At 43.0% G+C, this 13456-nt stretch overlaps 2 protein-coding genes across 2 annotated transcripts in view; both read right to left on the reverse strand.

Annotated features, from left to right (window-relative positions):
- Window positions 1-1131: 1131 nt before the first annotated feature.
- Window positions 1132-6620, reverse strand: LOC129851387 (PAK4-inhibitor inka2-like). The gene is made up of 3 exons (XM_055917895.1): window positions 4939-6620; window positions 4785-4831; window positions 1132-2183 (listed from the first exon to the last, which is right to left on the reverse strand). The coding sequence occupies exons 2-3, from the start codon at window positions 4785-4787 to the stop codon at window positions 1260-1262; spliced, it is 927 nt and encodes a 308-aa protein (XP_055773870.1). The 5' UTR covers window positions 4788-4831; window positions 4939-6620; the 3' UTR covers window positions 1132-1259.
- Window positions 6621-8134: 1514 nt separating this feature from the next.
- gnai2b (guanine nucleotide binding protein (G protein), alpha inhibiting activity polypeptide 2b) overlaps window positions 8135-13456 on the reverse strand; it is a 90050-nt gene continuing 84728 nt past the window's right edge. The window contains exons 8-10 of the mRNA XM_055917894.1: window positions 13172-13325; window positions 9697-9942; window positions 8135-9254 (exon numbers count right to left, since the gene is read on the reverse strand). Coding sequence (XP_055773869.1) covers window positions 9752-9942; window positions 13172-13325 — 345 coding nt within the window. The 3' untranslated portion in view covers window positions 8135-9254; window positions 9697-9751. The remainder of the gene's footprint in view (window positions 9255-9696; window positions 9943-13171; window positions 13326-13456) is intronic.

Consider the following 13456-nt stretch of genomic DNA (forward strand, 5'->3'; position numbering starts at 1 on the left):
TCCGGGTTAGGGGAGGGTTTAGCCGGCAGGGATGTCCATGTCCCATCGCGCTCTAGCGACTCCTGTTGCGGGCCGGGCGCAGTGCACGCTGATACGCCAGGTGTACAGTGTTTCCTCCGACACATTGGTGCGGCTGGCTTCCGGGTTAAGTGGGCATTGTGTCAAGAAGCAGTGCGGCTTGATTGGGTTGTGTTTTGGAGGATGCATGGCTCTCGACCTTCTCCGAGTTTGTACGGGAGTTGTAGCGGTGAGAAAAGACTGTAACTACCAATTGGATACCACAAAATTGGGGAGAAAAAGGAGTAAAAATAATCTCTCGCCAGTCAAATGACCAACACACACACCCCGCCCCTCCCAGGGGGACCCAGGCCAGGAGCTCTGATGTGTTCAGCCTTCCCTCTGTGTCCTTAGAGGTAAAGATATCTGTCCTGCTCGCTCTCCCTCTGAGATCAGTCTCTCTCTGTGGAGACCTACCTAACACTAGGCCTCATCCACACTATTATCTCTTTAACATCAACATCTGAAGATCTATTCTGAAATATACTGCTTTGCTCTATAGGCCTATGTTGAGGGATATGATTCGGTTTTGTTGATTAGGTGACTGATTAAGAAAAAATAAATGCTCAGTGCGTCCTCTGCTGCTTTAATTGTGTTTGTAGTTAATTTGATGTGTTCATGTTGTAAATCTAATCAAATCTATTTGAAGTGTATATGCAGATACATTGAACACTGTATATGGCTGTGTTTTTACAACATGGCTGCACATTTACACAGCTACTCCCTTTACATCTAAGCATCATGTGACACATCTTATAGACCAGTTGTGTTCAATAACAATGATCCATCACAATTGACCATTGGAAAGCCCATTTTCACTTTCCCAGCAACACCTGCCCGGCTGTTTGTATTCAAATAGGCAGGTATTCAAAGGCAACATTTTTGACTGCCATGATGTTGGTCAGTTGACAGGTTATTTAAATAATGAACTAAAGAGTGTCTATGCCATAGTTCTTGGCAAGATGTCACTACCTATCTGAAAGCTGAATCTAAACTAAAACATGCGTTATTTAATTTCATTAGTTATTTATGTATAAAACCTGTAAGTTAATAATTATTGTAGTCCCCCAAAAATATTTTCAACAGAAAAATGTTTTTATTGTAACAATTTCAACATTATTTAAACATAAAGCACATATAAAAAATTTAAATAACATTATGTAAATCTGTGGTAAGAATCCGTAGTTGTGACATCACTCCAATCAGACGTATCCGATGATGTCATTGCATATGATAGGTTGTCGGCTGCCTGTCTTCATGAGAGCAGTGAACTGGTAGAAGTCTGTTCCCAGTTGGTGCAGGCCTGTGTGGGACTGGTGAAAGAAGGGTTTGCGTGGCTGGAAGCCCACGGGGCAGGACATGCGTTTGGGGGCCACCGCGGCCCTACTGACCCTGGTGCTGTCTGCTGGTCTGGCCCTCATCTCCACGCTCTTAGACATCCCTGCCAGCTTCCTCCTCATGTTGACCAGGAGGTCCTTGGCCAGGCGCCGGCCTAATTGGGGCTTGAGTTCTGCTGGCTCAGGACACTCTGGCAGGTCCATCCAGTTCTTAATGAGGTCAGCAAAGCTGTTGTCCCCCAGCACCAGGGGCTGTCTGTTCCTGCTGCGGCTCAGCAGTGATGTGGTCCAGTCTTCCGGGTCGCTGCTCGCCTCAAATGACGTCCAGCGCTCCAGACAAGCGTCAGAAGTGGATTTGGGCCGGATCCGGCCGGCGGGACCCACTCCCCGGTTGGTGCGGAGGCAGGCGGAGTTAGACACCCGTACGTTCCTGGTCCTCCTGAGCACCACATCCTCGTCCTGCCAGGACGCCTCAGAGTAGCCCGAGTCAAACTCCAGACTCTTGTCACTGCTGGGGGAGCCCTGCATTAGCCGCTTTTGCCCTTCCTGCTCCTCCTCCATGGGGCTGGCCAGGCAGCAAGCTGAGTCGTAAGTGCTGGCCTCAGAGATGGGCCTACGGAGGCGTGTCATGCGCTCCCGCTGCTGAGTCTTCTGCTGGCAGGCACGGGTCATGGCATAGGAGCGGCCGGAGGGATCGCTGAGCGGTCGGCTCATGTGCTTCAGGTCCTGCAGGGACCTCATGTACTGCATCTGGTTCACCAGACAGTCTTCAGAGTCCTGCAGACACAACTAGAGAGACAGGGAGATAACGGGTTAGAAACTGACAGTATTCAGAATCCTGCAGACACAACTAGAGAGACAGGAAGAAAACGGGTTAGAAACTGACAGTCTCCTTCGTTTATGTTTTGAGAACGTAATAAAATTTATAACAGAGTATGTTACACACTTTTACAGACACTAATTCATTTTCACTGAATGTTAAAGTTAGTCCAATCCACCATCCTAGTTTGTATTAGAAATGTCCATACACCAACTCCTGGTCCAAAAGCTAAAACAGTTTCCTGTGCTTCTACCCAGCACTGCACCAAGATTCTAACCAGCTGAGATCACCTCTGCAGCCGTACCTCCACCACATTCCACCCAAACCTCAGAGCAGCTTTATGGAGAGGTTTCTCAACAGAGTGCTCCTTAGTTTATTAGAACATGGCTTGTGGGAACAGGATGTACAGGGAAACGCTCTCTGCCTTTTTAAGTCAGAGAGGAAGTTGGACAGCCTAGAGACTGATGAATCTTAGAGGAGCTTAGAAGTGCACATCCTGTGGTACACACTAGAATTACAGGATTCCTTGGGGATTGGCCCATATTGTCTAGCAGGAAATGACATCACTGTTGTGGGATTAGACAATGGGAGTGAGAAACCCCATGTATGATTAATTTCAAAGTCATCACCAAATCATCTCAAGTCTGAATGCCACTTTTATAAATCATGGTAGTTTTGGTTATTTTACCAGTACATCATTGACAATAAAGTTTGAAAGTCTTACAAAAAATCAATATGAAAAATCAATGGCATTTCCTACGATCACCTCAAGATTAAGGTCCAATAGCATTCAGTAACATTACACCAGCATCCTCGGGATGTCTTAATGACTAGGGGCTATATTCAATCGGTACCGCTGCGTTAGTGTGATTGCAATTTAAAGGCAATGTTCCCGCGTTAGTAGCGACTGCATTCACGGTAAACGCTGCATATGTCAGAATTGACCTTTCCATGTTCTATCACTTCAGCGGTACAGATTGAATAGAGCCCTAAGAATGTCTTTGAATCCAGCTTGTCACATCAAGGTAAAAAGGTGACATGGCAACACTTTAAAATCAATCCACTTCACTTAGGTGTTGTAGCTAACAAAGCCTACTGTATACAATGGACTTTTCATGTGTTAAAAAAAAAAACTTTCCCTGTGCAACAAAAAACATGTTCCTCAGCTGCAGAATGATGTAATTTGATACACTCTCCCTTGTTAGACAGCTCCAAGGTTTTTCCATGTTTTTTTAGCACGCTTGTTAAGCAGACAGACTCCAACAATGTGTGTTAACTCCCAACCCTCAGCTGTCTCAGGCCAGTGTGCAGTCTACAGGCACAGTGAGGAGACCAGGCCTGCAGAAATGACCCACTGGCCACAGACTCATTTCATTGTCTAGTGATGATTTACATTTGGTTGAGTTGTCAACTAACGTGAAATCAACAAAAAATGTTACCATGTCATTGCATTTAGATTAAAAGTTGGGTATAAAAAAAGTTATGTTAAAAGTTTTCAAATTCAATCAGTTTCCCATGTTCATTCAACGTCATCACATTGCTTCCATGTCATTTCAACAAGAAAATGCAATGTTGATTCAACCGTTTTTTGCCCAGTGGGGATGCCCTGATGTTTTCACAGCTGTGGCACCATTTGGCTGTAGAAGAAAGATCTGTTTGACAGAGTGAGACAGGGCCAGAGAGGCGCTTCAAACCCTGAAAGGTCATCCATGTGCAGAGTCCTTCACAATAGCGTGGAGGTCCGACTCACCCAGCTCAACACATAGCCTACTGTAGGGGTAGCTTTAGGGAGATCAAAATAGTACCCTAAAATCAGTATGTGGGGGGGACACATAGTGAACACTCCAGCCTTCCAAAGCCTTTCATTACTGTGGTGTTGTTAAACAATGGTAGAGAGCACCAGTCATTGGTTGAGCTAAGAGATGACTTCAAGGCCAAGCCATGGCCATATCGGTGCTACAGGAAACACTCTGAACGAAGAACAGCGAGCAAAACACAGATGTCGGAGGGAGGCATGTGTAGTTGATCATTACATTTGTATGTCATTATTGATCGTTGACTGTTCATCAAAAACACATTAATAGCGCATTATTGAATAGCCATATTGCATGTAACCAGCTAAAATATATTCTGATTTCCAGATATATGCAATTGCATCTGACAGAAATATATAAAGAATTAAGCGACAAACAAGACCATTTAATTTCTAAAACAAAAGTTTGTTTTTATAAAAGGACAGGCCTTCAAAATAAAATGGAACAATTGTAAGAGAGCTCCCATTTATCAAACGAATTGTAGCATATAGTTAACCATTGTAGTCAGCTTCTATGTATTGTTCTCGGCTGCCCTGACTGTCACCGGAGGGTCGTAACGTTAAAAGCACCGATAATTTGGTTTTGTTTACCACAACATTGGGCTGCTCACCGTAATAAACTCCCCGTGCACACTGTTCTGTACAACGGTTAGAAATGCATGGGCACTTCAGTGCCAGCATGTTTCTCCAACTCATATCACACCACATAAAATAACATATCACATTTTTTGTTGCAAATGTTACAAAATAAACTTACCATTGCTCTTATCGTGTCTGTCTGAATTCCAAATGGATTACTTTATCCTGCAAAAAGAGAAGGTTCAGTCAGCATACAAAATATGGATCTCACGTTGTTCATAAATCGGCGTTTTTGTAGCTTAAGATGCATTTCTCTATACCAGGCTACTTACATTGGTCAATAATTGACTCCTCTAATAGAACAATTAATCCAAAACGGTTCACAACTTTCCCAGTAGGTCCGATGTCCACTCAACGCGCCTCAGACAGAAAAGTGCATGTGATGTGGCTGGCAGTTTATTTTGTGAGCGCAGTCTCTTCCCCCACAGCCAGTCAACGGCGCGCATCACAGAATCAGCCAATAGCAACGCGCCTGAAACACGACCCCAGACCTAAACACCGTGTCAATACATCACACTTCTCCCTCACCTGAAAATATAGCATTTATTATCTGCGGAATTAAAACAATGACCAGGGCTACACTGTTGATATGTTAGTCACGTGTCAATCCTGGTGGAGACGACGTTGTTCAGAATTTGTCTTACACTAGGCAAGTAGACAGCCTATCAATCTTCTTTCTGACCCCCCTGCCACACGTCAGAACACTCTTTGTACACTGTGGCGCGTGCAGCCACACAGACGCACACAATCAGGAAGAGGGTTTATAACGAATATACCCTAATCATCACAATTCACAGATGTACACCTATACTATATATGTTGTTTGATGCTTTGCCACTACAATAGGCTCTTATCACGTACCTACAGACAGTGTTGGATTTAGCCTTAGACTGAGGCGCGCGGAGATGAGTAGCGGAGACCGAGGCGCGCGTGGACAACAGTGGATGCATCAATTCAAGCTATAATCGCAGAATGTCATTAGAATACACGTAGGTGTTTTATAACAGATGTCTGTTTCCATCCATTAAATTGCGGGTACACAGTGCACTGTTGGAGTTTGTATGCTGAAATGATTTTGTGAGTGAAGAATGTGCGCGGGTAGCCTACAGAAGCGCAATGATTGTTAGACAATCAGATGAAAACATCATGACTGGTTGTGTTTCTGCCACATTAAAAGGCATTAGGCGGCGTGTCCATAAGGCTAAGCTTCCCCTAAAGTAAATTTAATTAAATTGCCAAAAATATATTGCCTAATTAGCTTACTCCTGTTTATACAGAAATAAATACAATCCCTCAGAATAGGCTACTACACCAGAAAGCATGATTTGGCCACAGAGGATCTTTAGTTTCTTATTTTTTAAGGCTGTGGATTGTTTTAAATCGCGTTGCCTACAGTTGGAAGAGCCCGAGTTTTGGAAGCGCGCTCTGTAATTACTAAATAGACAGTGCTTAATTTGAGCCGGATCCTGTACCTCTCCGTTTTGGACTGTTTTGTTCCGGAACCTATTTGACCGGATCCGGTACCTCTCCTTGCATGAAAAATAATGTACACTTTTTGCAAATTAAAAATTATAACAAAAGCGATCAAAGTTAATTCTAGTTGCCTCTTAGTTCATTCTACCGCCCCCACAAAAAAACGTAATGTGAAAAAATAGATTTTCATCCTTGGCCTAGTATTCAAAGAGTTCATTTGGGTTGGTCTCAAACTGTTTGAGATCAACACGTGGTCCTGGTTGTGCGAGAAGCGCGCCAGTGTGTCTCACATAACTAGAATGAGATTCACTTTCTATAATCCCCCCTCTCTACTCTGATAGACATGAGCCTGCAACTCTCATCTGTTCAGCGTTGCACATCATTTATATCCTTATAGAATCATAGCCACGCGAAGGGTTCTGAACGAACTTCAGCACCTATGATACATTCAAATACATTTGCCAATGTTGTATAATTACTGCTGTGTTCAGAAATAAATTAAATCATTCCGAATAGCCTACTACACCAGGAGAAAGCCGATAATTTAGCGACCTCAGATTCTGTCTGTCAGTCAAAGTAGCCTGCCATTTCGAACATTTGTGCGGTATTAAAAAACAAGTCTCCAGTTAAGTAAAATTACATAAAATTTCATGAAATGCTTTTATAAAAGGCCAACATTTCCCCCATGTGTGCAACTTCTATAAAGTACTTTACTGCTCTGTCTGGTAAGCAAATGACTTTTGACGTAAAGAGATGAAAATGAAACAACTCCAGTCTGTCTTTTAGTTATCAACATTGTTAACTTAATTGAGCGAACAGCAGCCTATCTTATTGGTACCCTGCGGAGAATATCCGCCATATCCCGGGTGAGTGGGCATATTCACTGTCTGTATCATTGGGTTAGTGCCACTTTCGTTTGTTTTTGGACAATAAGTTCCTTTGCCAGGTTAGATGGACGTCATATTGTATTTGTGACTCCCCTTATCATAGGCCGATTATATAGATCAGATAACATCGTTTTTATTGATCTCGTTGTCAGTGCCATCAGAGTAGGCTACTCTGTAATTTTTGTAATAGGCATATTTTTTAGTTTAAAAAATGCGTGCGCCCACTTGTGTGTTCTTCACCGGTAAGACATTCATGGTATTCTTCACTAAATGGCAGTTTTACAATTCAAATGCTGGAGCTGGACTGTTACTTTCACCCCTGCCAATGTGACATGTTTAGTTTAGCATGATGCTTTGTTTAAGAACCTACCTATTTTATGCATCAATTGTATTTCACTATAGAGGAGTAATAAGAAATTGCATTTCACTATAGAGGAGTAAGAAATTCCATAGACTACCAGAGAAATCCACAAGGTGGTGTACATAAGAAATGTACACCACCTTGTGGATTTATCTGGTAGTCTATGGAACTGCACACAGCATGAACCCTCAAACTACCCCCATCCCCTTTCCACTCTCTGAATTACCTGAGTGAATGATTGCCTTGGCTGTTTGGGGGAGCCTATTGTTGTGCCAATGACTACAACATTCATGGTATTCTTCACTAAATGGCAGTTTTACAATTCAAATGCTGGAGCTGGACTGTTACATTGTCCCCCAATCACTTTATTAGAAAGAGCAAGACTGTACATGTCCTCCTGTAGGCTACATTCACTCACCATCACAATCTGTATAGATCGCTCCCTACTTTAGGCAGATCATATACATAGCTGCACATTTGAATATACAAGCCCCCCATCATCCTCCCTTGTCAGTTTCTCAAGTATAGGATTACTGTATGTGTATGGGGGTGAAGTGTTGTTTGGACGGTCGGTACAGTCCAATTTACATTTATGTACAATAGGATGTGCAATTTGTACCTTAAGTGGTGGGCTACTTACCTTTAAGACCCCAATAAAATGTTATTAGCTGTTAAATGGCATTTTTACAGTGGAATATGTAGAAAAGTATATTACCCTAAAGACAGGCCAGGAGGATGGAAACTGACTTTATTTAAATTAAAACTTTATTTAAATTAAACAATAGTAGAACATTTAAACAATTTTAATATTTACCAAAAGACTATCATTGTTAATTTCTGTGCCATTATTGTGATCTATATTTTACCACTTCATCAGTCATGGGAATAGTATGGGAGTAGAAATAGCCCTAATTCACACTATGGAGAAAGCAAGTCTCTACAAGTAACAGGTATGAACAGATATCAAGGCACAAACATACTGCAAAAGACATGGATTGAAACAGAAAAAAAGGAAAGAAAAACAAATAATGTTAGGAAAGCACATCTATATTAAATATTGGTTAAAAATCTTTTATCTTCAAAACTGATACTTTTTTCTTAACTTTTTGTTATTATTTTCTAAAGGAATGTTCCATTGTTTGTGAGAATTACAGAAATACAGCTATGATCATCTATGGACAGTCATGCAGAACGATAAGCGATATTATACAGCGAAGAATGTTGGCATCACGGTTGGGGTCAATTTTATTTAAATTCCAGTCAATTCAGGAAGTACATTGAAATTCCAATTCTCTTCAATGCTTTTCAATTAAGAAAATTTGAAATTGGAATTTGGTTTCCATTCTGAATTGAATGGAATTTAAATGAAATTGATCCCAAACCTTGTTGGCATTATGTAAACATTATCCCCCCAAAAATTCCTCACAATTTATGTTCTCGCTCCATATTGTTTCCCTGTAAAAAATAAGCAATTTAAAGTTTCATAAAATGCAGACATCTGTTAAAGTAAATTGAATGTATTTCTAACCTCTGATAATAGTTAAACAATAAAGATACAAGCGAAAAATTATAAATCTGAGATAAAATTTAGACTTGCCAGATATCAATAAAAAAAAGAGACACCTATCAAATTAAATATCTAACATACAAAGAAAATAAACAAAAACACAAAAACCACAATCGGGAGAGGAGGACATGACGGTTGAGAATCAGTGATTGTTGGAATAATTCTGCAAGGCTTTTTTCCCCAACATCTCAGTCTGTTATGTTTGCTTCCATATAGAAAAGTGCCAGTACAGTGTGTCTGTGATGGTGGTGTGTCTCTCTCTCTCTATCCTCCAGGCAGCAGGCTCTCTGGGCTGTACTCCTGGAGGACATAGGTAGGAAAAGTCAGCTACCCCAGACATATGGCTGAGCAGATGTGCAGTTTGTGTATTTTTACAGGTAAGACATGCATGGGTTTTTAAAATATGTCACATCTATGCTGTAGTGCCAAGTCAACCTAACCACCAGAAAACAAAATCACACCTCATGTATGCCTGGATTTGAACCTTTATTTAAAACTTTTTCATAAAACTGTCCCCTTTTATTTTTTGTCAGATGGTCCGGGACCATCTTCAGACAATTGCATTCTCTATCCTTAAAATACAGGATAAAATCTTGCTATGTCACAAAATTGCGCAGAACACAGGGCGCTAGTTCATTACCATATTGACTATTATATAATTTTAACATAGCCATTTAGTGACCAAAAGAGACATCACTAACATTGGATTAGCTGCTTGGTTTTCCATAATCTTTGTGCTCACCTTAGCTCCTCCTCTGGGCCTGCCTCCTCTGGGCCTGCCTCCTCTGGGCCTGCCTCTAGAAGAGACCACAGTCCTTCAGGTTGTTCTTAATGATGACGTCGGTGACAGCGTCGAAGACAAACTGGACATTCTTGGTGTCGGTGGCGCAGGTGAAGTGGGTGTAGATCTCCTTGGTGTCCTTCTTCTTGTTCAGGTCCTCAAACTTGGTCTGGATGTAACTGGCTGCCTCCTCATATTTGTTGGCTCCTGAGTAGCGAGAGGTTAAAATGGTGAACAAAAAAACAAGCATTATAATGTGATGTGTGGCTGGACATTACAATGTAAGGATTGATTCCTTGATAAACTACTATTAATCAATTATAAGTTGACATCTCTTGGAAATCGTCACTGGCAAGCTCAATATCCAAATCAAATCAAATTGTATTTGTCAAATGCGTCGAATACAACAGATGTAGACCTTACCGTGAATTGCTTACTTACAAGCCCTTAACTCTACTTCGTGAACTGCATTGTTGGTTAAGAAAATATTTACTAAATAAACAAAAGTAAAAAATAAAATAAAAAGTTAAATACAATAACAAAAACGAGACTATATACAGGGGGTACCGGTACCAAGTCAATGTGCGGGGGTACAGGTTAGTCGGGGAGGGTGTCAATGTAAATAGTTCGGGTGGCCATTTGATTAACTGTTCAGCAGTCTTATGGCTTATGGGTAGAAGCTGTTAAGGAGCCTTTTGGATCTAGACTTGGCACTCCGGTACCGCTTGCCATGCGATTGCTGAGAGAACAGTCTATGACTTGGGTGACTGGAGTCTTAGATTTTTTTGGGGGGTGCTTCCTCTGACACCGCCTAGAAGTCCTGAATGGCAGAAAGCTTGGCTCCAGTGATGTACTGGGCTGTACGCACTACCCTCTGTACCGCCCTATGGCCGGATGCTGAGCAGTTGCCATACCAGGCGGTGATGCAACCGGCCAGGATGCTCTCAATGGTGCAGCTGTAAAAACTTTTGAGGATCTGGGGACCCGTGTCAAATCTGTTCAGTCTCCTGAGGGGGAAAAGGCGTTGTCATGACCCTCTTCACGACTTTCTTGGTGTGTTTGGAGCATGATAGTTTGTTGGTGATGTGGACACCAAGGAACTTGAAACTCTCGACTCGACCCACTACAGATCCATCAATGTGAATGGCCCTCCTTTTCCTGTATTCCACAATCATCGCCTTTGTCTTGCGCACGTTGAGGGAGAGATTGTTGTCCTGGCACCACACTGCCAGGTCTCTGACCTCTAATCACTGTTGGTGATCAGGACCACCACTATAGTGTCATCAGCAAACTTAATGATGGTGTTGGAGTCGTGCGTGGCCACGCAGTTGTGGGTGAACAGTGAATACAGGAGGGGACTAAGCACGGACCCCTGAGGGGTCCCCGTGTTGAGGATCAGCTTGGCAGATGTGTTATTGGTTACCCTTACCACCTGGGGCGGCCAGTTAGGAAGTCCGGGATCCAGTTGTAGAGGGAGGTGTTTAGTCCCAGGGTCCTTAGCTTAGTGGTGAGCTTTGTGGGCACTATGGTGTTGAACGCTGAGCTGTAGTCAATGAACAGCATTCTCACATAGGTGTTCCTTTTGTCCAAGTGAGAAAGGGCAGGGTGGGTTGCGATTGATATTGCGTCTTCTGTGGATCTGTTTGGGTAGTATGCAAATTAGAGTGGGTCTAGGGTTTCTGGGATGAGGGTGTTGGTGTGAGCCATGACCAGCCTTTCAAAGCACTTCATGGCTACCGACGTTAGTGCTACGGGTTGGTAGTCATTTAGGCAGGTTACCTTCACTTTTGTGGGCACAGGGATTATGGTGGTCTGCTTTAAAAACATGTAGGTATTACAGACTTGGTCAGGGATAGGTTGAAAATGTTGGTGAAGACACTTGGCAGTTGGTCCGCCCATGCACTGAGTACACGTCCTGGTAATCCATCTGGCCCCGCTGCTTTGTGAATGTTGACCTGTTTAAAGGTCTTTCTCACAACAGCTACAGAGAGCGTGATCACACAGTCGTCCAGAACAGCTGTTGCTCTCATGCATGCTTCAGTGTAGCTTGCCTCGAAGCGAGCATTAAATGCCTTTAGCCCCTATGCTAGGCTCGCGTCACTGGGCAGCTCGTGGCTGGGTTTCCCTTTGTAGTCCGTAATAGTTTTCAAGCCCTGCCACATCTGACGAGCATCAGAGCCGGTGTAGTAGGATTCAATCTTAGTCCTGTATTGATGCTTTGCCTGTTTGATGGTTCATCTGAGGGCATAGCAGGATTTCTTATAAGCGTACGGATTAGTGTCCTTGAAAGCAGCAGCTCTAGCCTTTAGCTCGATGCGGATGTTGCCTGTAATCAATGGCTTCTGGTTGGGATATGTACGTATGGTCCCTGTGAGGACAACGTCGTCAATGCACTTATTGATGAAGCCGGTGACTGAGGTGGTATACTCCAATGCCATTGGCTGAATCCCGGGACATATTCCAGTCTGTGCTAGCAAAACAGCCCTGTAGCGTAGCATCCGCGTCATCTGACCACTTCCGTATTGAGCGAGTTACTGGTACTTCCTACTTTAGTTTTTGCTTGTAAGCAGGAATCAGGAGGATAGAATTATGGTCAGATTTTCCAAATGGAGGGCGAGGGAGAGATTTTGTATGCATCTCTGTGTGTGGAGTAAGTGGTATAGAGTGTTTTTCCCCTCTGGTTGCACATGTGACATGCTGGTAGAAATGAGGTAAACGGGATTTAAGTTTTCCTGCATTAAAGTCCCCTGCCACTAAGAGCGCCGCTTCTGGAGGAGCATTTTCATGTTTGCTTATGGCCTTATACAGCTCGCTGAGTGCGGTCTTAGTGCCAGCATCGGTTTGTGGTGGTAAATAGACGGCTATGAATAAGATAGATGAAAACTCTCTTGGTAGATAGTGTGGTCTACAGCTTATCATGAGGTACTCTACCTCAGGCAAGTAATACCTCGAGACTTCCTTTATATTAGACATCGCACAAGAGCTGTTATTGACAAATAGACACACCACCACCCCTCGTACTACCAGACATAGCAGTTCTGTCCTGCCGATGCACGGGAAAACCCAGCCAACTGTATATTATCCGTGTCGTCTTTCAGCCAGGACTCGGTGAAACATAAGATATTACAGTTTTAAAATGTCCCATCGGTAGGATAGTCTCGAACAGAGCTCATCCAGTTTATTCTCCAGGGATTGCAAGTTGGCCAATAGAACGGATAGTAGAGGCGGGTTACACACTCGCTGACGAATTCTCACAAGGCACCCCAAACTCTGCCCCCAATATTATGTCACGGTTTCAATTTGCTGCTGCTAGAGCTACTACTGCTGCTGAAATAGCTACACCCTCAACCGTCACAACTACACTATTTCTCTGTCGGACTGCACTTCAACCTGCTGTACGTTACAGTCCTACAGACACATTGGAAGGCTTCTCTACCTGTGTACTCGGGGTAGCAGATAGCTAGGGGGCTGCGTGTAATCTTCTCCTCAAAGAGATCCTTCTTGTTGAGGAAGAGGATGATGGAGGTCTCTGTGAACCACTTGTTGTTGCAGATGGAATCAAACAGCTTCATGCTCTCATGCATCCGGTTCTGGTAGACAGATAGATGGGGAGAAATACTGGGTCACGTACAATTATTTACAGTTGAAGTCGGAAGTTTACATACACCTTAGCCAAATACATTTAAGTGTGTCACAACTCCTGACATATAATCCTAGTAAA

Source organism: Salvelinus fontinalis, chromosome 3 (assembly GCF_029448725.1).
Source record: "Salvelinus fontinalis isolate EN_2023a chromosome 3, ASM2944872v1, whole genome shotgun sequence".
NCBI classification, from domain to species: Eukaryota; Metazoa; Chordata; class Actinopteri; order Salmoniformes; family Salmonidae; genus Salvelinus; species Salvelinus fontinalis.